Source organism: Myxocyprinus asiaticus, chromosome 22 (genome assembly GCF_019703515.2).
Source record: "Myxocyprinus asiaticus isolate MX2 ecotype Aquarium Trade chromosome 22, UBuf_Myxa_2, whole genome shotgun sequence".
NCBI classification, from domain to species: domain Eukaryota; kingdom Metazoa; phylum Chordata; class Actinopteri; order Cypriniformes; family Catostomidae; genus Myxocyprinus; species Myxocyprinus asiaticus.
In genome coordinates this window covers 44,159,171-44,185,772 of record NC_059365.1, presented here as the reverse complement: position 1 = coordinate 44,185,772, position 26,602 = coordinate 44,159,171, and the positions used below count along the sequence as shown (strand labels likewise).

Here is a 26,602-nt window from a genome sequence, read left to right as displayed (position 1 = left end):
TTTCCACAAACGTCACTTCCACCTGTCGATTTTGCATTATAAATTTAATTAATTTATTGAAACACGAAAAACGTAAACCAAAGATATTTCTAAATCAGGCACCAACAATCATCCATGTGATTATCTAATCAGCCAATCATGTGGCAGAAGTGCAGTGCATAAAGTAATTCAGATACGGGTCAGGAGCTTCAGTTAATGTTCACGTCAACCATCAGAATGGGGAAAAATGTGATCTCAGTGATTTGGACCATGGCATGATTGTTGGTGCCAGATGGGCTGGTTTGAGTATTTCTGTAACTGCTGTCTACGGTAACTCAGATAACCGCTCTGTACAATTGTGGTAAAAAGAATATCATCTCTGAATGCTATTCTGAGATGCGGTTTGGCACTGTTTTGGCGGCACGAGGGGGGCCTACACAATATTAGGCAGGTGGTTTGAATGTTTCGGCTAATTGTTGGATACAGTATATCGGTTTTACCGATTAACTGGTGCTGGTAGTTTCTTTTTGGAACTATGTCTGCCGATAATTGCGATTCATTTTTTATTGTTTTTATTCCTCATCAATGAACCTCATCTTGTGAAATATATATATATATATATTAGGGGTGAAACAGTACACAGAAATCTCGGTTCAGTACGTACCTCGGTTTTGGGGTCACGTTTTGATGCGAGTTCGGTACAACAGGAAAAAGCAACAAATCCTAAATGCTAGGTTTCTTTTCATTTATTTTGAACAGACAGTAGTGCAAATTACAGTTTGTTCCACCTAGTGGCATTTAGTACCCCCTGAGGTAGTTGGTACAGTACAGCCTCCTTTAGTATTTTTTTTTTGTTTTTCAATTACAGACAAGTACAATGCAAAAAGTACAAGGCAAATATAAGGCATTGTGGTACAGTTCAGAGTATGTGAAACAGAGAATAACAACAACAACTAAAACATAAACATAAAAATATGTAAAAAAATAAATAATAAAAAAAATAAATAAATACTGGGATAAAATGTGCTATATAATATTAGGGCAGTTACATGAATTTGAAAAGCTTTAACATTTTTATTGTTTTTATAAGCTGTTTGTTTTGTGATCTCATGTTTGAAAAGGTTTCAAAGTATATTGTGAGATCAGTATTACAAAAGGTAATATATGAGGGTTTCTTTTGAATTATATTTGTCTTATGAATATAAAACTTTGCCAAAATAATTAAAAGATTAATAATGTAATTTTGTTTTTCAGAAAAATATGGGTTTTGAAAACAAAGTAAAATAAGGTTCTAAATGAAGAGTTTTGCTTAATTTTTTTGTCAAATCTATTTTAAAGTCAGTCCAAAAAGAAATAGAGAAAGGGCAATAAAAAATAAATGTTCAGTATCTTCAAATGATGTGTTACAAAAAGTACATTTATCACAAACAGTATGAATATATCTACTAATGGCTGCATTTACATGAAAACATCTATGAATAATTTTGTAAATTATTTCTTTTACTTTATTAGAAATAACATATTTATATGGTAATGTCCAAATGCTGTGCCATGATATACAATGACAGCCTCCTTTAGTGTATTAAGCACTAAGCAGTAAACAGAATGCACTCTTGCATAGGCCATATTCTTTTGTAGGGTTGATAAAAAACCAAAGGTATTTGGTCACAATCAGCTACAAAACTGAAAAGCATCTCTTGTGTTATAAAAGTACTAAATAAATAGAATAATGAAAAACAAAACTTGTGCATTAGGAGAAGCCATTCTTGTTTTGGGTTGGTGCATAGATGGTCTCTTCTTCTTCTGCTCATTTTCCTGTTGTGGCGGTTAGCAAACAGCATTGCATTACCGCGCGTGCCCCCTTCTGGATTGGGGTGTGGATCGCCTGTGACTGATTCAGATGTTCTTCGTCTGACTGCATGCACCGAACCATGACATCAGTACCGTGATGGTTCGGGACGAATACATGTACCGTTTCACCCCTAATATATATATATATATAGAAATAGATATAGAAATACTATATAATATATAATAGTGTTGGGGTTGAGTCCACCATTGTCGAGTCCGAGTCAAGTCTGAGTCTATAAACAATCGAGTCTGAGATATTTACGAAATTTTCATGAATGATGCCCAATGTGTTTTGGACAAAGACCGCAATGTTTCATCACTCACATTACCCTTACAAAAAAATCGAATCTAGCCACAAAACTTGATGCAGATTTGCAGCAAAAGAGCTTTTGATTTGCTGCAAATGTTTGGCAGAAGTTTGAAGCTCTTCGCCGGTAGATGTGAACCTGCAGCAAACCTTTGGCAACAATATACAATTTGCTGCAAGTTTGCCGCAAAGTTCATTTGCATGTGAAAATTATCAGTGCGAATTTACGGCAAGTTTGCTGCAAATTTGCCATGAACTCTTTCATGAATTTTTGTAAGGGTATTTAAGCTTTAATGAAATTTCGTACTATTATCTTTTCCCAACAGGTTGTATTTCCCTAATAATGAAATTTCTAATTGTAACGGTATAAGGATGGGCAAGGAGGAGGTGGGAACCAGCTAAACAGTCAACATAAATGTTTAATGAGAAAAATTATCTTAAAACAACAAAAAACAGACACAAATGCAATGTGGCCATGTGCGTCTCTCTCTCTCTCTCATACCTGCGTCTCCGACTGCCCCTTATCTCACTCTTCCGCTGATTCAGCGCCGGCCGGCCACGCCCTCCTCCTCGTCACACTCCTCCCCTGCCCAATTCAGGTCAGGGTGCCACCGGGTCAGACTAACTCCCGTTCTGTCAGCTGGTGGTCCACCCCGCCTCCTGTGAACCTGGTGGAGACGAGGGGAGGCGTGGGAAGAGGGAAAGGGCGAGCGGAGACACAGAGAGAGAGAGGAGAGAGAGAGAAAACTTGCTTGCCGGCTCCCGGATGCGCAGTCTCCCGGTCCTCAACCGCTCCTCCGCCCTCTGGTGGACGCCAGCTCGCTCCTCCCCCGGTAGACGGCAGCGAGTCCTCTGGCCCCTGGCAGACGGAACTGCTCCTCCCCTTCTCGGCGAGGACTCCGCGACAGTGTATCCCTGCTCCCTCCCGGGTTTCGGCACCACTGTATCAGTATAAGGATGCATGCTTCATCATGGCCAGGCCACGCCTTACACTGAAAATCCTAATAACTTGACTTTACATTAAATTGAGTAATGGCGTCTCCAAAACTTGTGTAATTAAGTTCACTTAACTTGGTAACATATAGAAAGAACTAAACTTTTTAAGTTAAGGTAACTCTATGCAAATAATAAACTAAACTTAGATTTGCTATTTAAATATTGTGGTTTCTACTTAATAATTTTGATTGAATTGACTCAAATTTAGATCATACACCGCTCAAATAAAGAAAATTATAACTGATTCTAAGTGAATCATAAAATAAACTTAATTCTACACAGAAAAGCATACAGTATATGCATATATGTCTACATGTCTTGTGATTTAATGTTACATGTTTGTAATTTTGTGGTTTTTCCCAGTTCCCGTTTGCACAATTTCTGCCTACACATTTGAGTTCCAGTGTGTGTTTGGGTAAATCTTAAACCGTAGACACTCTCAACCCCCTGTTTTCAGTTCCTGTAGCACAGCTCTGATGCAAAACAAGACGGGGAGGAAAAAAGAGAAAGAATACGCAGTGAAGTGAGCCATCTCGCTGATTCCGGCTAATGTGCTGCTGGTTGTTAGAAAACTGTAAAGACTGAATGTCTGATTCAACTGTAGAATTGCTGCATCTTGGCTTTGGTGGGTTGATTAAAATGGTGTTTATTGCTTTGAGGGAGGGAAATTTTTGTCCACCAGATCAGTAAAAACAAACTGGATTTTAACACGTGCACAGAAGAATCTTGAAAGGGTATTGCATTATGAGACATAACTGGGTGGATTTCAGAAAAACTGATAAAAAAAATAAAAATAAAAATGTAAGAAAAGGCTAATTGTAGGACCATTAAGATTTTTGCATGTAACATATAGAAGCACAATTGCAACTTAAAGCACAATTCAGTGTTAAGTTGCAATTATCATTAACACAATGTGAAAAAAAAAATCGAATTTCCTTCACTGAAATGAAAAAATAAAGAAACATTAGCTAAAATACCTTACTTGTAAAGATACTTGTAAAGTACATTGTATACATAGTCATGGTAGTGTTCAGTGTACTAAATTTAATTTATTCTGATTTAAAAACATATAGGCCTATATATTTAGACCAGACAGGATGATTTGTATTTCTGTAAAGAGAATGAGACTTTTCCACATTACAGTAATGAGACGTTTGAGTGAAAATGTGCTTAATTGTAATGATAATGTCACAATGCAAAACAAATCTTAATGGTTCTATAATTCTAAAATTCTTATTTTTCAGTTGATTTTGGGATGAAATATGACCTGGACATTTCTTTGTGAGATTCAACCAAGATCTGAACTACATTTTTAGTGCCATGGTGCAATGGTGGTATCAGATGATAATACCTAAGTTCTTATATTATATTATATGAATGATTGCCATGTTCATGTACCATGGTATTTGCATGATATTCTTCTGTACTTCAAAGAATACCATGAAGTACCATGGTGGTTTGTTTAGACATGGTACCATGGTAATATTATGGTATTCTTGAAGCTAAGAAGTGAACATAATTGTTGTGATAAATTTGTCCTCATGTGATGTCAGGAAGCCAGCAGACCCTGTAGTTTGATGATAGTCTTGACTGTTGCCATAAATCTGTCAGTAAATACAATAGAAGCTTATAAATATTCGTTGATTTTAAGTGCTGTTTGACATACAGGTTTATGTGGCAGTTATCAGTCTAAACACAGTACAGAGGTGTGAAGCAAGCTTTTTACTCCAGTAGTTTCTGGAGAGAACAATCACAAGAGGCATGAAGTTTAGCATCAGAGAGGAAATGCAACCAAGCGTGGTGAATTTGCACACTTGTGCGGTGGGGCCCCTGTTGGTCTGTGTATGAGAGTATAAGTGGTTATGTAAATGTGTGTGTGGGGGTTTAGACTGAGGTGTTTTTTTTTTTCTTTTTCTGAAAAGCAGACCATGATTTAAACAGAAGGAATTGTGTTTTTCTGTAATATTGGCCCAAATTCTATCAGTATAAAATTTTCGAAAAGATCTAGGGCTCTGTTTTTGTGACCACACAAGGCGCAGTGCAACGCGCAACGTCTTATCTAATTTTCGTGCCAGCGCATCTGTTTTCAACGCAAAGTCAAAACTCAGTTCCTGCATTTGCAGTTTGGATATTCCACCAGCAGATGATATTAAAGAGCTATCAATCATTTTTAAAACCATGATTTGTGTATCAGTAGGTCAGTATCAATTAGAGGTCGACCGACTGTGGATTTTGCAGATACCAGTAACTAAGGTAGTGGTAAAAGCCGATAACCAATGAATTGGCCGTTGGATTTTAAATTAGATTTAAAAATGTTAAAAACAATTATTTCCTTACTGTAACGGACACAGACATAAAGTCTACAAGAGTCAAAAATTTATAAAATCCCGAAGTTTATTGTTCAACCAAAATCCCAATAATAACAAGAAAAAAATTACGATTTGGTGGATAATGTGGGACTTTTACAGCTATAAACAATCCCAAAACACACAAGGGGCTCTTAATTTGAAATGACGGCGACTTGGCTCTGTTACAATGCTCTATATTTAAGAATTTACCAAATTAAGCTTTTTAGAGCCAATATATTAGCCAGATGAAGTGTTTGTTTGTATATTTCACAAGATGAGGTTTAATTAGGAATAAAGTTTAGTATTATTCACAAGAAATGAAGATCCCATATAGTTGCATTTTTCTTTGCATGCCCTCACTTCGATTTAGATTACTTGATTATCTAATCAAAATAGTGCCGGCTACAGGGGAACATGGAGGAAAATTTTTTTTTTTAAACTATCGCAACTATTGGCATAGATTTTTGCCTATAACCAATAGTTCCAAAAAGCAACTACAAATGGTGCATGGTTCTAATCTTCTAATGCATTACATACAGCCCATTTACACTACCAAATTCTTGTGAATAGGCTGTCTTCATTTATATTGACATTGCTTGAGAGGGAATGGAATATATAATAGGTCACAGATGGTGCAATAACCAGAGAAAAACCTCAGAATTAAATTGCACTTGATCCAGCCCATTTGCGCCTTGCACAAGCCATTTCATCCACCCACTTGCGCCTAGACTTAGTGCATGCTTGCACGAAAATATTAAAACTTCCTGGCCATGTCCATTGGCTTTGCACATATGACGTATTGCATACTGCAACGCTTAGCACTAGCGCTCATAAAATAGGGTCCCTAGCCTATATTATACTACAAACCAATACATGCAACAGTTTTAGCACTATTTATCATTTGGTGTTCGATGACAGGTTGCACACATGTGACATAAAATTGGAGTGCCATAGAATTACTTAATAGTATAACATGCTGTACAGGAATTTGATTAGCATTAGCGCTGCAACAACTAATCAATAAAATTGATAATGAAAATAATTAACAACGAATTTCATGATCCCCGATATACTGTACTTCCAGAGAAGTTCTTCGTTCAGGAATAAAAAGTTCTAAACATGGTCTTGTATGCCGGTATGTTCAGTTGAATACTGGAGCTTCAGATAACCTACCGATGACGTAGACCAGTGGCAGTAAGGTGTTTAGCAGCCGGTTAGAAGCTTTCCTAAAGGTTTGTCCGGGCAAACTGTTACGAACCACCGAAATGAACGCAAAAACACCTTCTTTTTGGCCCGATTTCATTCTAAATGATGTCATACCCATTCGTTCTTTGATTTCCTATGAAGTACATCTGGGTTTTAGTCGCATATGTGCACGGAGCAGCTCCGTCAGTGATGTCTTTTTACAGTAGTGAAAATGTGTTTGCATTAGGGATATAGACGGTTAACTGATTAACCGGCATTAAAAATCTGTTCGACTAATACTAGCAGTTAAAAATTACCCAAAATGTTAATTAAAGAAACAACAGAAAGGTTATTTGATGGGGTTAACATGTAAGGCATGTTATGTACATACGAGGGTGCTGTACAACTGTACAATGCGTAAACAACTGTCTTCCTCAGTCTGAATGACAAGGAAATACGAAGCATGCACTGTGGGACCCTTTAATCCATGAAGACTGCATGTTTAAATGCAAATTGTAAAATTGGACTTTAATGGTGCACTTAGTAACTTTTGTCTTTGTGTCATCTTGGACTTACACTGACACCTTGCGGCTTGGATGCAGCATCATTTAAAATCAATAGTTTTCAGTTTCAGATGCCATTGTAGAAATGTAGTATTCACAGTCAGTCATGATTACTTTAATCAGTGAGTAAAGTGTCAAATAACAGGACGGTTACTGAGATTAAGTGAGAAGTATTCAGCTGGTCATGTGATTCTAAAATGTCAGCCCCCATGTGTGGACCCTCTCCATGTAGAATAAAACAGCTTTTATAAGGTTACTGATATGACTGGAGTCTTCATTTTAATGTGAGTGCTCATGATTTCATACATATATTGCAAAATTACAACTCATGTCTTTAGGAGTTAAACTTTTTTAAAGAGGAAAAAATTGCTGAGTGCACCTTTAAAGTTTAGTAGTAGCACGAGTTCAGTGTGGTACCAAAGCAGCAACCGGCTGTGTACCATACTGACCCCTGCCCATGTATGTTAAATCTTCTAAACAAAAATGATTAGGTTTGCCCAGCAGCTCAATTTGTGGGTAGGCTGGCTGTTTTTATTCTTCCATTGTTAAACTGCCAAAAGTTATCACCTTGTAGGTTAATTTGGCGTGCAAGCGATCCATTCTAAATGTGTTTGTTACGAAATATTAGGAAATGTATGGTTGTTCATTCAAATGTTGATGTAATAACTATTGCTAAATATGCACATCTGTCATGCGAGCCTGTTTTGGTTCAGCTAGTATAGACCTTTGTCATGCCTGTTTGGTCACTTGCTTGATTTATGGCTTATCGTTAACTGGTTAATGATCGGTTACTGCTGGCGGTTAACCAATTAAAAGAATTTGCCAAAATTTGCATCCGTAGTTTGCATGATAAAACTTGTTTGAAAAATGGCTGAAACCAGATGAAGTGGAAAAAACACGACCCAAGTTGTCCAGTAGGAGCACTTTGTTAAACACTTTAAAGATCATAAGCATACAGGTAAATATGGGCCCGTTGCAGCGAAAGGTTTGTTGACAGAGTGCTTGTGGTGTTTGATGCGCTTGAGACCCTTTTATAGAATAAATACATCACAGTAACGTGTTATATGTTCAGTGGGAATGTGTGTGTTCCTGCAGACCACTGTACCTCTTACCAGTTAACACTTAGATTGTGATTTAGTTTTTCTTTATTATCATTTATAATTTACATTGTCCTGCTCCTCCCAAACAGTTTTTAAAAATAACTATATTCCACTTACAACCCCAATTCCGAAAAAGTTGGGACAGTATGAAAAATGCTAATAAAAACAAAAATGATTTGTAAATTAAATTCACCTTTTGCTATATTGAAATCACTACAACTAAACATTATATGATGTTTTACCCTGTGAATTTCATTGTTTTGTTTTTTTAAATGTACAATATTTTCAAATCAGATGATTGCAACACGCTCCAAAAAAGTTGGGACAGTCGAGTGTTTACCACTGTGAAACATCACCATTTCTTCTAATAACACTTATTAAGTATTTGGGCACTGAAGACACAAGTTTGTTAAGTTTAGAAAGTGGAATTTTCCCTCATTCATCCATTATGTAGGTCTTTAGCTGCACAATTGTATGGGGTCTTCATTGCCATCTAATGTGCTTCATAATGCACCACACATTCTCAATTGGAGATGGTCAGGACTGCAGGCAGGCCAATCTAGCACCTGCACTCTCTGCTTACCAGAGAATGTGAGCGGAGCGTTGATTGGAGCAGTGTTAATTTAACCTGAGCGGAGAGTGCCTTTTTGAAGATTCCACTCCGCTTGCACAGGCCGCTCAGTGCCGCTCGCTCAACCCAGAAGTGATATGCTGGTTTGGGAATCTGCGAAATATGCAATAGGCCTGATGTTATGGAGCACTAACATTGTTTTAGTGGTTGCAAAGTTAAGAATGAGGAAATCGAAAGGGAGTGTGGGGAGACCGTGAGAATTAGCAAATATTACTTTTGGAATCATATGTGTCACATTGCCAGAGAGCACGAATATGTGCTATGCAAACATGGTAGTGCAGCAGAAGGTGAGCTAGTAGACTACACTACTATTCGATAATAAATTAATAGATAAGTAAGTTATCTTGTTGTTTTGCCATCATGCCAGTGCAGCTGCCAGCTAGATGCAGGCCCGGTTCTGCAGGGTTGCAGAAAGAGAAAGAGCATCCTCAATTGAATATGTAAGCTTAATAATACTGTATATTGGCAAAGCATTTTTCCTTGAATCTCGGTGAACACAAACAAAAAATCCCTGCATCAGAACCAATAAACATGTATGATCTTGCAGTGTCCTAATTTGCAGGCAGAGCACTCTGCTTTCATGCCTCTATTGTACAATTGAACATTTGATTGGTAAAGATTTACGCTCTCACATAGAGAATTTCATAGCGGAATTCTCTCACTTAATCGATGGCCTGTTGCTTTTGATTTCTGGATAGTGGCACACAACTGCTGGTCAGTTTCGCAAAGCCAAAGCCACACCTTAACGAGAAGTGAACGTAAAAAAACTGACTCTAGGTTAGTGGTTGCAGATAACATCTCCCGATGTCGCTTGCTGCATTCATACGCAGAGAAAAACGCTTTAAATGATTGTACATTAGAAGAAAAAAAACTTTTCTTAAATGAAGGCAGTGTAATTTGTGAATTAAATCATTTGTATTTGTTTTGGGATCATTAAACATTATTTCATCGAATATATATATATATACAGGTGCATCTCAATAAATTAGAATGTTGTGGAAAAGTTCATTTATTTCAGTAATTCAACTCAAATTGTGAAACTCGTGTATTAAATAAATTCAATGCACACAGACTGAAGTAGTTTAAGTCTTTGGTTCTTTTAATTGTGATGATTTTGGCTCACATTTAACAAAAACCCACCAATTCACTATCTCAACAAATTAGAATACATCATAAGACCAATAAAAAAAACATTTTTAGTGAATTGTTGGCCTTCTGGAAAGTATGTTCATTTACTGTATATGTACTCAATACTTGGTAGGGGCTCCTTTTGCTTTAATTACTGCCTCAATTCGGCGTGGCATGGAGGTGATCAGTTTGTGGCACTGCTGAGGTGGTATGGAAGCCCAGGTTTCTTTGACAGTGGCCTTCAGCTCATCTGCATTTTTTGGTCTCTTGTTTCTCATTTTCCTCTTGACAATACCCCATAGATTCTCTATGGGGTTCAGGTCTGGTGAGTTTACTGGCCAGTCAAGCACACCAACACCATGGTCATTTAACCAACTTTTGGTGCTTTTGGCAGTGTGGGCAGGTGCCAAATCCTGCTGGAAAATGAAATCAGCATCTTTAAAAAGCTGGTCAGCAGAAGGAAGCATGAAGTGCTCCAAAATTTCTTGGTAAACGGGTGCAGTGACTTTGGTTTTCAAAAAACACAATGGACCAACACCAGCAGATGACATTGCACCCCAGATCATCACAGACTGTGGAAACTTAACACTGGACTTCAAGCAACTTGGGCTACGAGCTTCTCCACCCTTCCTCCAGACTCTAGGACCTTGGTTTCCAAATGAAATACAAAACTTGCTCTCATCTGAAAAGAGGACTTTGGACCACTGGGCAACAGTCCAGTTCTTCTTCTCCTTAGCCCAGGTAAGACGCCTCTGACGTTGTCTGTGGTTCAGGAGTGGCTTAACAAGAGGAATACGACAACTGTAGCCAAATTCCTTGACACGTCTGTGTGTGGTGGCTCTTGATGCCTTGACCCCAGCCTCAGTCCATTCCTTGTGAAGTTCACCCAAATTCTTGAATCGATTTTGCTTGACAATCGTAAGGCTGCGGTTCTCTCGGTTGGTTGTGCATCTTTTTCTTCCACACTTTTTCCTTCCACTCAACTTTCTGTTAACACGCTTGGATACAGCACTCTGTGAACAGCCAGCTTCTTTGGCAATGAATGTTTGTGGCTTACCCTCCTTGTGAAGGGTGTCAATGATTGTCTTCTGGACAACTGTCAGATCAGCAGTCTTCCCCATGATTGTGTAGCCTAGTGAACCAAACTGAGAGACCATTTTGAAGGCTCAGGAAACCTTTGCAGGTGTTTTGAGTTGATTAGCTGATTGGCATGTCACCATATTCTAATTTGTTGAGATAGTGAATTGGTGGGTTTTTGTTAAATGTGAGCCAAAATCATCACAATTAAAAGAACCAAAGACTTAAACTACTTCAGTCTGTGTGCATTGAATTTATTTAATACACGAGTTTCACAATTTGAGTTGAATTACTGAAATAAATGAACTTTTCCACGACATTCTAATTTATTGAGATGCACCTGTATAAATAATGGTCAAAATCTCACTTTATGCAGGACAAATATTTTTTTATTTGTTAAATCCATGGTTAAACCCTGCTGTACATATAAAGAGCGCATGCACAACACATGATCGTTTGATGCATATAAAGTCCAGATTCACTTCATGCTGCTTTAAAAATATCAAGAAAAAACAAAGGGGTCACATGATACCTACTAATATAATAATTATTATATAATTAACCACAGTCCTTTATATTGCATACAATTCATACATATAAAATTGTAGGGAATATTAATAAAGCAACAGCACTGAAAAAGAGAAAAACATTCATTCATTCTGGATAAATTAATACACCCTTTAAAACTGAACACAAAATTAGGATGAGAAATTGCTCATTTTAATTTACAGACCTCAAGTCGGATAGCATTAAATCAGAAACCTATTAATGTATCAAATCTACAGTATAATCATTCCGTGGAGACAACTGAATAACAATTATGAATTTCACTTTTACCTGCTGCTACCAGTCCATGATTTCATTATTGCCATAAATGACTCAAACAAACTTTAAATTTGAAAAGATTGTGTTTTTCTGGGTCGGTTGTATCACTCGGGTCCAGTTTAAACTGAAAAGTGCAAATTTGCGCGTATGCGGGTTTCCGCGCCAACGCACATATGTTTGATGATTTGTTTCAAGTAAATAAAGGTAATTAGAACTGAAAAAAAAGTTAAGGCATTATTTTAAGATGTTAATGACATATGTGCTAACAGAGAAATATTTGACTGATAACAAATGATAACGGAGGTCTGGTTGACCCGATTATCTAACAGCAGTTGTAAACCAATCCAAAATAAACAGCGAGATTTTATATACAAAAACACAACAATACAATCACATAATTTAAGATGTGTACATTACTAATCATTTGATAATTTGATAAATGTCGGCCTATAGTCTATATTTCACCCAGAGGGGCTCCTCAGCCCATGTGGGCAAAGGGGCAGTTGCTCGGGCCAATGTAGCCACCCCCCTGTGTACGTGCTTGGAACCAAGTATACTACCGAGAAATGTAATGCGTGATTTGAGCGAATGTTTTTTTACCGGTGAGTGTGAGCGGTACTTGAGCGGAACGTTCGCTTGGGCTGTGAGTGGTTGAGCGGAGCGCACATGCATGGAGCGGGTTATTGAGAGGAGTGTCACACCGCTCTGCTTCGCTCACATGCTCTGCTGCTTACGCAGCCATGCACTTGTAATCCGGGCAGTATGTGGTTTGAAGTTGTCCTGCTGGAAAACACAGGAACGTCCCTGGAAAAGACGGTGCTAGATGGCAGTATATGTTGCTCCAAAATGTTTACATATCTGTCTGCATTCATGGTGTTCTCACAGATGTGCGAGTTACCCATGCCATGGGCACTGACACACTCTTGGCCCATACAGACAATGGCTTTTGGACCTGACACTAATAACAGCTTGGATGGTGCTTTTCATTTTTGGCCTGGATAACACGATGGCTGTATTTTTCAAAAGATTTTTTGAAATGTGGACCTAAAAACACAGTTCCACTGTTCTACTTTCCATCTAAGATGAGACCGAGCCCAGAGAAGTCACAGCTCTTCTGGACAGTGTTGATGTAGGGCTTTTGCTTTGCATAGTAATAGTGTTGGGTTCGAGACCACCTTAGTCGAGTCCAAGTCAAGTCTGAGTCTTTAAACAATCGAGTCCGAGTCCAAAAGGGGCCAAGTCGGACTCAAGACAGAGTCATAACAGGCCGAGTCTGAATGAATCTGTTCATGAATCTGAATTCAAATTGTAACCGTAAACTCAACATCAATATTTTAAGCTTATTTTAAACTTTCACAACTAAGAAAACACAATTGTCAATATAAATTGAACAAAAACACCTCTATATTTAATGATTAGTTTCCTGCTGAACAAACTTTGAAGTGTTTTCAGAATGAAAGCATATGTTTTAGGTGTATGAAGACAAAAGTGTCCTTCAACACAATTCTTATTGTGTTCTGTTGACATTTTCCCCTCCACTCAAACATAGACTAAAGAAAGTGAAAGCTGCGTTAGTCATTACAACCAGAGTCATTATTGTTTCCATTTTAATTTTGTTTTTTATTTCTACTTCATTTTCAATTTAGTTTACTTTTATCTAAAATGATCTCAATCTAAAGAAATAATATATACTGAGATTTATTTTTTGTCTGGTTTGGGAAAATAATGAGTCAACACTAGTAATTAGCACTCGCTGAGAAGTTACATCTCACGACTTGACTGCAAATGCTGCATCTGAAAACACTGGAAAAACCCACTGCTAATATTAGTGCCATTAACACGGACATGATTGTTAATTCATGGAGAACATGGGGCAGTTCTACACACTGCTTGTGCACCTAAAACCCTGATGTGTCTGTGTGTTATCATTTAAAAAACAGATACTCTCATATATTCCACAAGACAAAAATAGGAACTGAATTTAAACAAATGATCCAATTCTAAAGTTTACATTCCCTTGGTTCTCAGAGGATTAGTTAAAATTCAGTCATTGTTTACTCACCCATGTTTTTATAACTCCATATGATTTTCATTCTTTTGAGAAATTGTGAAAAAAAAAAAAAAAAGTGCTCAAGTGTTGTCACACAATGGCAGTTTATGGTGACCACTTCTTCAAGAGAACACAAAAGTAATAATTCAGAAGTCTAACAAATTATTGTATGTGACTCGTGTCTTGTGAAGGAATACGATAAGGTTTGGTGAGAAACAAACTAAAATCTGATGTATTATTAAGTGAAACTCTTCACCGACCGTTGATCTCCTGTACGTGTTCATGAGACAGACTGCATGCAAACTTTAGAGCTACTGGCACGAGAGCAAACCCTTTAATATGGTGTGTTGATTTCACTATGATTAATGACTGTTTATGAGTCCCTGCTTTAGCAATAGCTATTTGTTTCCCCGACTATTTAAAAAGTTCCAGTTAATTCATCAAGGACCAGTTTAAGTTGACAACACTGCATGGACCACAAGAGACTACAGATGCCTACATGTGTGGATACATTACGCCTAAAAAGACTTAATAGCCCAATATTAATCATATTTTTCTGAATTTATATTTGTATATATTGTTTTAGTAAACTGTGAGAGACATGATGTGCATGACTTGATTTAATGAAGTTCTTAATCACGATGAATCCGCGATGCGAGCGCCGTCTTGGTGATTTTACCAGTTGTCAGGTTCCGTGCGAAACTGCCTTGCTTAGTTTCTAGTACATTGGCAACATACCTGTCTTTATGTCCAGCCACCTCGGTAATCGAATGTTATACAGCAGTCTCCATAGTAACATTTGTGCGTATTGGTTGACTGAGTGTTCTGCTCTGCAGGTGTGTTTGCTCAATACGGTGAAACAAACTCTGTCTACGTCTACGACATCAGGGGGTGCTACAGCTGCTTGCAGACAGAGTGTCCATTTATTTCTGTTTCGTTATTTTTATTTAGTTATTTATTTTGTTCATTGCATCACAAATCAAATGCCATGAACTCGGCTGGAGTCGGAAAACAATCCCGAGTCCCAAAGGCTGAGTCCGAGTCAAGTCTGAGTAAAATTTATCCGAGTCCGTGACAAGTCCAAGTCCATTACAATTGGACTCATGACTCGGACTCAAGTCCGAGTCCGAACTCGAGTACCCCCAACTCTACATAGTAAAGTCTTAACTTGCATCAGAGGATGCAGCAGCGAGTGGTGTTGACTAACAAAGGTATACTAAAGTTATCCCAAGCCCATGTTCATGATATCCATTATAGATGAATTATGTTTTTTAAGATAGTGACATCTGAGGGATCAGATCACACGCATTCAGAAGGGGTTTTCATCTTGCCCTTTACGCACCGAGATTTGACCATATTAATCTTTTTACCATATTGTGCACTGTAGAGGGTGAAATGCCCAAAATCCTTCCAATTTGTCTTTGGGGAACATTGTTCTCAAAGTGCTGGATTATTTGCTGAAGCATTTGTTGGTAAATTCACAAGTCTTGAATGATCCTTGCTCTTGAAGGACTATACAATGACACAAGTGCCTCATGTTTAACATCTCCTGTTTCACTTCGCCTTGTTATTTTAACTTGTCAAATTTTTATTAGTCTTTAAATTGCCCGTCTCAACTTTTTTGGAGTGTGTTGCGATCATCTGATTTGAAAAAAACAAAACAATGAAATTCACAAGGAAAAAATTATATTATATGTAGTTGTGGTGCATTCAATATAGCAAAGGGTGAATATATTTTACAAATCACTCCTTTTGTTTTTATTAGCATTTTTCATACTGTCCAAACTTTTTCGGAATTGGGGTTGTATATTGTAACATTACTTTTAAACCTTTTGTACACAATGTATAGCATACAATATTTTTTTTATAAAAATCTTTTCAATAAATTGATTTTTGTAAAAAAAAAAAAAAAATGTCTTTTTGCCTGATTAATCAATTAACCCTTTAAGCTCTGAAGATATTTATTTTTTTCTCCCCAATTTTGGAATGCCCAATTCCCAATGTGCTCTAAGTCCTTGTGGTGGCGTAGTGACTTACCTCAATCCAGGTGGCGGAGGACGAATCTCAGTTGCCTCTACATTGAGACCGTCAATCTGCACATCTTTTTACGTGGCTTGTTGAGCGCGTTACCGCAGAGACATAGCGCGTGTGGAGGCTCACGCTATTCTCCGCGGCATCCACGCACAACTCACCACACACCCCACCGAGAGCAAGAACCACATTATAGCGACCACGAGGAGGTTACCACATGTGACTCTACCCTCCCTAGCAACCGGGCCAATTTGGTTGCTTAGGAGACCTAGCTGGAGTCACTGAGCATGCCCTGGATTCGAGCTCACGACTCCAGGGGTGGTAGTCAGAGTCAATACTCACTGAGCTACCCAGGCCCCCCTCTGAAGGTATTTTTAAAGATTTACTGTTTCAGTGGCATAACCAAATTTAAAGGCTTATAACTCGCAGGGGCGTCAATTGCGTATGGCAGGGTATGGCAGCTGCCATACATTGGCTGCCTAGTCAATACAAAGGAATATATTTTAATTACAGGATTAACATAGTTTTCAATTATTTTGTGTCTCAAGTAAATTCTGACTGACTTAAATGACTGTTTGTTTGACTACAGCCGTGGTTATAAATGCGTAAGTGTGTGCGTACTCTACAGAGCGCTCCTATCTCATGGTGAGCTGCGTGTGTGAACATTTAAATGTGATTTAAAATGCCCCACTTGACGCAAAATTATATAAAGACGCAGCTGTTAATGTATTATGAGAGCGTAAACAGACGGGACAAAAATCTCCACCGTCTTGACACAATATTAATATAAATACAGCCGTTAATGTATTACGTGATGCAGACAGGGCAAAAATCTTATATTTCAAAATACAGTATCTGTGCCTTATAGATCTGCTGCAGCTGTTATAAGCCTATTGTTAAAATTAATCAAGCAACAATATAGACAAGAAAAAGAGAAAATCAATCACTGTCCTTGGCTGGATAACTTTATAGTATTAAGCCTAATACATTTTAATGACAGGTCTGCTAATCAGTGAAACTGTTAATGCAATGGTTCTATATTAATGTAAATCTAATAATCACACAGTAAAGATTGTCAATATTTTAAGATTAGATGACATTTTTAATATATAATTGCTGCTGTTACTGATCAACTTAAAGCACTGTTTACTCTGTTCTTTATTTTATTACTCTGCTTTATTACTGGCTTTTGAAAAATTACTTTAAAAACTTGAAGCAATGTTTTGGAGAAACACATGAAAATTTACATCAATATTAAAATATTTTAAATAAAGGAACCCAATAAATTTAAATAAATTGATTAATAGATTGCTTTTCAAACTAAAAGAAGTTAAGATCATCATAAGGTAAAACTTGGCTTTATTGTTATATTTTTGCTCATTCTTTCTAATTGGCTGGGTTTTGAACAAAGCTAAGTGATTTATCTTTAGATGCGTCATGTGCATCATATTTTAAGGCTGGTGCTGTTAACATTTTTGTTGTTTTTCTCTCCACTATCGTTCTACCTGTGCTTTATTTGGCTTCAGTATGTCCAGTACAAATAGCCTATGTATTTGAATAAGTCATATGAAGCTGCTTTTCAATGAGTGTTTAGTGTGTAAATAGGTGCTTCAATGTGATATTTGAGGATGGCTGCTGCAGCACGTATTGATATTTTCAGGAATTAATTCAAATATTTGGGACTTGATTTGATGCTGTCACATAAGATTGGATGACGTCATCGGAACTTGCCATACCTTGGCTTTTGGTGAATTGACGCCACTGATAACTCGACAAAAAAAAATCGTGTTTGGTATGTTTGTAAAGAAAACTTTTCACATTTTTAATGATATAGATTATGATACATTCTGAGACTCTCAGCCTAAGAAACTGCTGAAAAATCACACACACAAAAAAATTTTACTTTCTTAATTTGACATTATATATCTCTGGGTGGAAATAAGGTGGCTCCGATAAACTTCTGTTTTGTTCCCAATCATGTCAACTGTATCAGAGAAAAATGTTGTGTTGATACGACAAAGCAATCCAGAGTTATAGCATTACAAAAATTATTTATCATAGTGTCCAAAAACCTCTCCAAACAAATAAAACACAATTGTACATAAGAACTAATTACACATGCAAACACAACAATGACTAAAGTTTTGCATAGCATGTAGACATGATTTTAGTAATGAGATATCACAGAATGAGTTTCATTTGAGTCATCATTGAGTCTGTGTCATGAACTTGGCGCCATCACCTGGTGGTCATATGTAACATTGTGCTTCGTATGGATTATATAATGATCTATGCATCCAATTACCTTGTGTATGGGCTTGTTTGAGTAATGGTATGTGATATTTTATGTTCTGTTTATTTTTCGTGAAGTTATACGTGAAAACGCAATACTAACATAATTGTCAAAGACATATACATAGCTATTTTTATTGTCTGTGAGTAATATAAATATGCTTGTTGTATTCTACTCTTTGAGAGCTTTCCAACAACATATGGCACATGGCTATTTGATCAGTTTGATGTTTTTACTGATTGCAATAATATGTACATTGCAGTTTTTTTTTATATAAATTATCAAAACGGAACACTTCTGATTTGTCTGCAAATTTCAAAGCACTTGTTCAGTTTTGGTCTTAAATGCTTAAATGCATTGGAAAGTAGAGCTTCTAAGGTTTCAAACGATGCCTATTTTGTGTTGGTCAAGAAGACTGTAATTTTTGAGTCGGCGGACCCATCCAAGCTTAAAGGGATAACGACATCTTTTAGGCCATGTTAACCAATAGGCAAATAGATTTTTAAGCATTGTTTTAGCTTACATCCAGATCGGCCTCCTTTCTGGTATGTAACTGGTATGCCAATTTTCACTATCCAATCAATTCTTGATGGATAAAATAATGTGCCACAGATGTGTTTTCTAACTGAAAATCCTGTTTCACTCACAAATGCATTACAATACTTACGTAAAATGAGTTGCAAAAGTACATTTACGTTGACTTTAATGAGCGAGGTTAGAAACTGAATAGTTGTAGGTTCATCATTGTACTCTTGATTGAAACAAAATCTCTTTAGATAAAATTGTTTTATCTAAATTATGATTTCGTAATATGTGGTGACATCTTATATTAGTTTCTTGTCACCACCAGTGTTCTGTTGTGATGATCACTGAACTAACATGTGGCTCTGTTCTGTCTTTTTTAGCATGTTCAGACCTTACTGTTTGGACATGAAGATATGAAGCCGCCAGTTATGAGGATGTCTCTGCCCAGCATGTCTTCTTTCATCTCTTCTGAAAAACCCAACTTCAAGATAACCACTGTCCAAGACCAAGTGCCTTCATCCTTACACTCCCCTTTCACAGTTGGGACTCCATGGAACATCCTAAACTCATCTTTCCCCCCGTCTCACACCCCAGGACCTTCAGATCAGCCCCCCGTCCATGAGAAACGAGCCAGTGTGATCATGAAGACCTCAGATGTGTCCAAATCCTCCGTTAAGAGCTGCTGATGATATCTGCATTGTGACACAATGTCTAGCTGGACTTGACCAAGACATGGAGAACACTATTGTTGCCTTTGGTAAAGGACCTAAGAGCTCACTGGACAACGTTGCCTTAAAGGACAGCTTTCTGGACGAGTAAAGCATCCTACCAAAGTGGAGGTTAAACATAGTCCCAGATGGGAAGTGATCCAGGAGCTTAAATTCAGGGAGATTTTGAGCACAGTGACGTGCAGAGGCCCCAAAAGGTGTTTGGACACTTAAGCCACGCTTAGAAATGTATAAATATCATTGAATTAGATAACAAATTAACAAATCAAGCAACATTTATGATAGCACATGTTCACTTGTGCTTGTTATATTCAAAAAAATAGATTCATTGTTCAAAATGAAGACAAATAGCATTCGGTTCATAGTGAATGTGATGAAATACACCTGTGCTTACTCTGCTAGGAAACCTGTGTGAGCTTGAGGGAAACTGACTTTAAAAAATTTGTTTGGAAAAGTTAAAGGAATGATCCGGGGTCAATACAAGATAAGATTAATTAACAGCATTTGTGGCTTTATGTTAATTTCCACAAAAAAAAAACAAAAAAAACATTATTGCATTGAAGCAAAGACATTTTATGTGTTAACATGATTTTAGTGTGATAAAATCGCTTACTAACTTTATCAGTGTAAAGTTATATTCAATATTACAACTTAATTGTCATTAAAACTAAATTTTCCATAGATAAGGTTAGTAAGCAGTTTTATCACAATAAAATCATGTTTACATGTATAATGTTTACATCTTCTGGCTATACTTTTAAAACAGTGCGTATTTTAGCCTTTGTGGACTAGCCCCATTAACTTCTTTTAAGTGCCTTACTGTAACCTTTTTTAGATATATAAACAATGGGCTACTTGAATTTTTTTTGTTTTTGTTTTGTTTTGTGGTAATCAACATTATGCCACAAGTGTTGTTATTTTAATCTTAACTGGCATAATTTCTGTGCCACTAGCATCACCAAAGGAATTGTAATAATAAACATTGTTTTCAAACAGCGTTCAGAATAGAGGTCGACCGATAGTGGATTTTGCCAATACAGATAACTAAGGTGGTGGAATAGGCCGATAACCGATTAATCGGCCGATAGTTTTTCAAAACGATTAATAGAATGTAAAAAAAAAAAAATCTTAGTCTTTGCTTACTATGACAGGCAAAGACATAAGCCCTATTCACACATGCAATCAGGTAAATTACAGGAAAATCGTTAGGTTGCCTTTACTGGTAAATGTACCAAATGTGCTGTTCACACATGAAACTTTTTTCTGTCTTTTTTCCGTTTTGATAACATTCACACATCAGCACCAAATGCCGTTAAACTATGTGACGTTGTTTGCCAGGAATGACCTCAACACGGCTGTGCCGGAAATGTGGGCTTTTAATTTTGATTTTGATTTTGGAGCTGAATGTATGCGATTGGTAAAGTTGGTGTTTTTTTATTTTATTTTAGTTTTTTAGTTTTTTGGTAAATGTTTTCATTTATGCACTTGCTCGAGACTCAACGATACCATATGCAATGACTTCAAATGAGAGTGTTGAACATCAGAGAGCAAAATGCTGTCGCTAGCATCAGAATGCAGAGATGCTCTCTGAGGCTGTAAAGCTCTGTACTCTGTACGTATTTTGCTACACAGAGGTCTGCGTGAAGAACGTGGGTTGATCAGAAACATGGGAAATCGCTAACTGTTCCAGTAACTGAGCCAGTAACTTTCAGCTGTCGGGAAATGTATTCATCTGCTAGGATGAAGAGAAGCGCTCTAGTTTCACTATCTGACCAGTTTGTTGATATTTTTCACTGGTAAGAAAAGAGCGCAGCATAATTGCGTCATCTCCGTCACAACGTTCTTACATCAGCGCACCATACCTTGTACAAACCGAAACCGGTATTCTGGCTCTGTTCACACATACCATCAATAAGGAAATTTATAGGTAATGATACAACTTCGCATAAGGAAAACTGCCAGAGCAAAATTTACCAGTATTTTCAAAAGGGTTGTGTTCACACATGACCTCTAAGCAGGAAATTGTAGGTAATTTTCTGGAAAAAGCTGTATGTGTTAACAAGACTATAGAGGCTACAAGATGAACAAAATTCTAAATGCAGTCTATTCCCAATAATAACAAGATATAAAATATATGTTGCATAATGTGGGACTTTTAACTATAAACAAGCTCCAAATACAGATACTTATTTCGTGACTCTTATTTTGAAATCACAGAGACTTGGCTCAGTTACAGTGTTCTATATTTAAGTATTTACCAAATGTAGATTTTATAGGGATTTTATACATCACCAGATGAGGTTTTTTATTATTATTCACAAGAAAGTTGGAGACAAGATGTATGTGCTGGTGGCACGTTTCTGTAGAGTCGCATTTATCTTTGCAAGCCCATGCTTCAGTTTAGAAACACCTGATTTATCTATCAAAATAACAAAATATGCATTGAAGTGCAGATAAAAATATGGACGAATATTGTCAATAATGAAAGATTTAGATACAGCAAATCCCCACGAGGTGTCAGTGATTGTTTTTATTTCACCTCTAGAGGTCGTTCTTAGTGTAGAACTCTGTAGCGCCGACACAGAGAAACATGTAGGAATAAAAAAAAGAAGCAAATATCGGCATAGATTTTTGCTAGTGACTGTAAAACCAATATATCAGTCTACCTCTAGTTCAGAATACACTCCCGTCTTCTGTTGATCGAACAAACAGATAGTCCCACCCCCAACTCATGCCATTTGTTAAGTCAATGTTGTTGTGTCGTGCTGGCCAGGCCACTCAAAACAAACATAGGAATTTTTATAGCACCATGAGACACAGTGTTCACAGTTTTCAAGAAAATGGCTTACTTATTGTTGTCTCTGCATATTAAGCTGGGGTAGCAGAAAGTATTTTAACAATGAAATTGTTACACACTTCAGCTTGTACTTAATCTGTATCATTCCTTTAAGTTAGTTCTGAGAAAATCTGTAGCATCATTTGTTTGCAGATGCCACTGATTTGAAATATGGTGTGTAAGTGTGGCTTAAGTTTCCAAATACTTTATGGGTCCACTGTATATCCATAAATTGCCATAGTGAGGGGTGTCTAGATTGCAAGCTGTTGTAAATGTGTATATAAAGGGATTATTGCCCAATTGCCTTTTAGCCCCTCGAGCACCTTATGGTTAAGCACTGGCTGTGATAATCAGTGACTTTTGTTGCTCACGATCGAGGAGAATAGTTATATGAGCCTATACGTGACTCCAACGAAACCAGAAAAAAATGCACTTAATGGCATCATCTTAACTTATCTTAGGACCTTTATCGCGAGCCGATATATTTTTATACCTTAGGGATCTTTATGCAATGGATAATATATGAAATATCCGCTATTTTACATTATTGGCCCTATGATGTACAAAATCTGGTGTGAATTTGTGTTAGTTTGTGGTTTTTACAAAAAAACAACGCACTTCTTTTTATGAATATATATATAAACATAGGTTAGAAAATGTGTCTCTTTCTACTGTATATGTGAACATGTATGTTTTGCTTGTCTGTGTCTATGACTGTATATGCAAATCCCAGATATATGTGTGTGTGTGTCGATATGATCTTTATACACATACAAGGACTTCTTTTAATCCTGTGGATCACTGAACATGGCAGTTTAAGACAGATTTCCTCAAGATTGTGGTGTATAAAAATCATGTGACCATAAGAATAAATCACAAACTGCTTAAGTCACATTTGTGTCATTACTGTGTTATCAGTCCTCTCAAAATTGGAGAATAAATCCTATATATTGGATGTTTGTTTTTTGTTTTTTTTTTGTTTTGTTTTTTTTTATCAGAGAGCAGATTTAACTTCTAGGTCAAAGTAAGTCATTTTCTGTGGCTGTTTTACACATTTTCAGGGGAGTCATTTGCTTATGGTCCGTTTAGAAGTTTGAAAACATTTGAATTTGTCATATTATCCTCCCTTCCATCTTCTCTCCCTGTCTACCTCCCTCTAAGCATTTATATTTCATCTAGCTATGGCAAGCTGATTTAGCTTTTAATGATCCCAGCGTTACTCATTGTAATTGCATTTTTTACTAGTAATATTTAGAATTAGAGAGCACTACAATCGATTTTCTAGTAGTAAGAATTCCAACTGCAGAGCACTCAATAAGAATTTTTTACTAAACGAGAATAGTACATCAGAGTCTCTAGTTTGAGAAATAGACGCCTCACATGTCCTCAGCTGACAGCTTCATTGAATTCTACTCGCTCAACACCAGTTTCATGTACAACAGTAAAGAGAAGACTCAGGAGTGCAGGCCTTATGAGAAGAATTGCAAAGAAAAAGACACTTTTGAAACAGAAAAAGAAAAAGAAAAGGTTAGAGTAGGCAAAGAAACACAGACATTGGACAACAGATAACTGGGAAAGAGTGTTATGGATCTTAACCTCATTGAGCTTTTGTGGGATCAGCTAGACTGTAAGGTGTGTGAGAAGTGCCCGACAAGACAGTCACATCTATGGCAAGTGCTACAGGAAGTGTGGGGTGAAATGTCACCTGAGTATCTGGACAAACTGACAGCTAGAATGCCAAAGATCTGCAAAACTCATTGCTGCATGTGGAGGATTTGTTGATGAGAACTCTGAAGTAGTTTTTTTTTTTTTTTTTTCAAATTGTAATAGTAATTTTTCATGTTATTAATGTCCTGACTATACATTGTGATCAGCTGAATGCCACTTTGGTGAATAAAAGTACCAATTTCTTCCCTTAAGAGCAAAATCTGTATATTATTCCAAACTTTTGGCCGCCAGTGTGTGTATGGCGGCCAAATATATATATATATATATATATATATATATATATATATATATATATATATATATATATATAAAGCAAACCAAAGTATACTACTCAAGCATCCTGTAGTGCATAAAAGTGAACATAGACATGTGACACGTCATGGGGGACCTCCACGGTGTACCGGCCTATGGGCCTCTCAGGTCGTAATCTGTCCTTGTTCAGTTGAATGATAAAGTTTACCCTCTTAATCTTAATACTGTTGATGTATGAAACATGCTGTCTGCTGAAATAATTAAAAATAACCACAAAATTAACTTTAATGAGTAAGCGCGTCTTACCTGTCAATCAGACACACATGGAAGTTGCGTTCGTTACTATGGCAACAATAGGCTGCGGTTGCACTTTCTAGAATCATCATTGACGGTAGAAAGAGAAACAAACAAAACTGTAATGTTTTATTTAAAATGAAAATCAGATCAATATTCTCACATCATACAGAATAAAATTTAGAATAATGAATAAATAAAATCAATGCATGTTTCTTTTTTAAAACATTCTAATGGTAGTGTTGTAAAAAATAATAAAAAACCTTAGTCACAAAAGCACTATGTTTGATCCATGTAAAAATTCAATTAGGCCCTATAATGATAGCAAATTATCGCAACTTGGAGTGATATTTACAACAAATACACTGATCAGCCACAACATTAAAACCACCTTCCTAATATTGTGTAGGTCCCCCTCGTGCTGCCAAAACAGCACCAAGCCGCATCTCAGAATAGCATTCTGACATGATATTCTTCTCACTACAATTGTACAGTGTGGTTATCTGAGTTCCCGTAGACTTTGTCAGTTCGAACCAATCTGGCCATTCTTTGTTGACCTCTCTCATCAACAAGGCATTTCCATCCACAGAACTGGCCCTCACTGAATGTTTTTTTGTTTTTGGCACCATTCGGAGTAAAAAACAGTCTCTACTGTTGTATGTGAAAATCCCAGAAGATCAGCAGTTACAGAAATACTCAAACCTGCCCATTTGGGGGGCCGTGGTAGCTCAGCGAGTATTGATGCTGACTAACACCCCTGGAGTCACGAGTTCGAATCCAGGAAGTGCTAAGTGACTCTAGCCAGGTCTCCTAAGTAACCCAATTGGCCCGTTTGCTAGGGAGGGTAGAGTCACATGGGGTAACCTCCTCATGGTTCTCGCTCTCAATGGGGTGCGTGGTAAGTTGTGCGTGGATCACAGAGAGTAGTATGTGTCTTCACATGCTGGGAGTCTCCGCGGTGTCATGCACAATGAGCCACGTGATAAGATGCACGGATTGACTGTCTCAGAAGCGGAAGCAACTGAGACTTGTCCTCCGCCACCCGGATTGAGGTGAGTAACCGTGCCACCACGAGGACCTACTAAGTAGTGGGCATTGGGCATTCCAAATTGGGGAGAAAAAATAAAAAAAACTAGCCTGTCTGGCACCAACAATCATAACATGGTCCAAATCACTGAGATCATATTTTTTCCCCATTCTGATGGTTGATGTGAACATCCTGAACTGAAGCTCCTGACCTGTATCTGCATGATTTTATGCACTGCTGCCACATGATTGGCTGATTAGATAATTGCATGGATGATTGTTGGTGCCAGATGGGCTGACAACACCCCAGTGGTCACATAATTATAGACACACAACAAAAATATATAAATAAATTAAATTAAAAAATAAAATAAATAATAAACTAATCACACACATCCCCTACACCTCTCTCTCCACTGTCCCTCCCTGAGAGCCCTCCAAAAAAGACAGATATCTTCCCCACTTCTTCACAAACAGGTCTAGCCTCCCCAGTCTTCTGGATACCCCCTCCTCAAGAGCTGCCACACCACTCCTGAAATGGGGGCACTCCAGCTGACTTCTAACTCCTTAAAATGATCTGTCTGGCAATCATAATACTAGTTAGGACCCAGTTTTTCACATGCTTATTCTCCAAATTAATGACTGCCCCATCTCCGAAGACACAGAGTCTGGGGCAAAATAACATTTGAGAGGCCAAAACCTTGCACATAAAACTCTGAATCCTCAACCAAAACTTTTGAATCTTAATACATCCCCAAAAGACATGGATTATGTCTCCATCTTCTGATTGACATCGCCAGCAGGTGGATGTGTCTTTAAGACCAAGCCTGTGCAATCTAGAGGGGGTCC

General features: G+C 37.3%; 1 protein-coding gene across 4 annotated transcripts in view; it reads left to right on the top strand.

Moving 5' to 3' along the window:
* Window positions 1-23,343, top strand: part of LOC127413329 (interferon regulatory factor 2-like) — a 43,813-nt gene extending 20,470 nt beyond the window's left edge. For all 4 annotated transcript variants that reach the window (XM_051650381.1, XM_051650382.1, XM_051650379.1 and 1 more), the window contains one exon: window positions 19,270-23,343. In XM_051650381.1, coding sequence (XP_051506341.1) covers window positions 19,270-19,575 — 306 coding nt within the window. In that variant the 3' untranslated portion in view covers window positions 19,576-23,343. The remainder of the gene's footprint in view (window positions 1-19,269) is intronic.
* The last annotated feature ends 3,259 nt before the right edge of the window (window positions 23,344-26,602 follow it).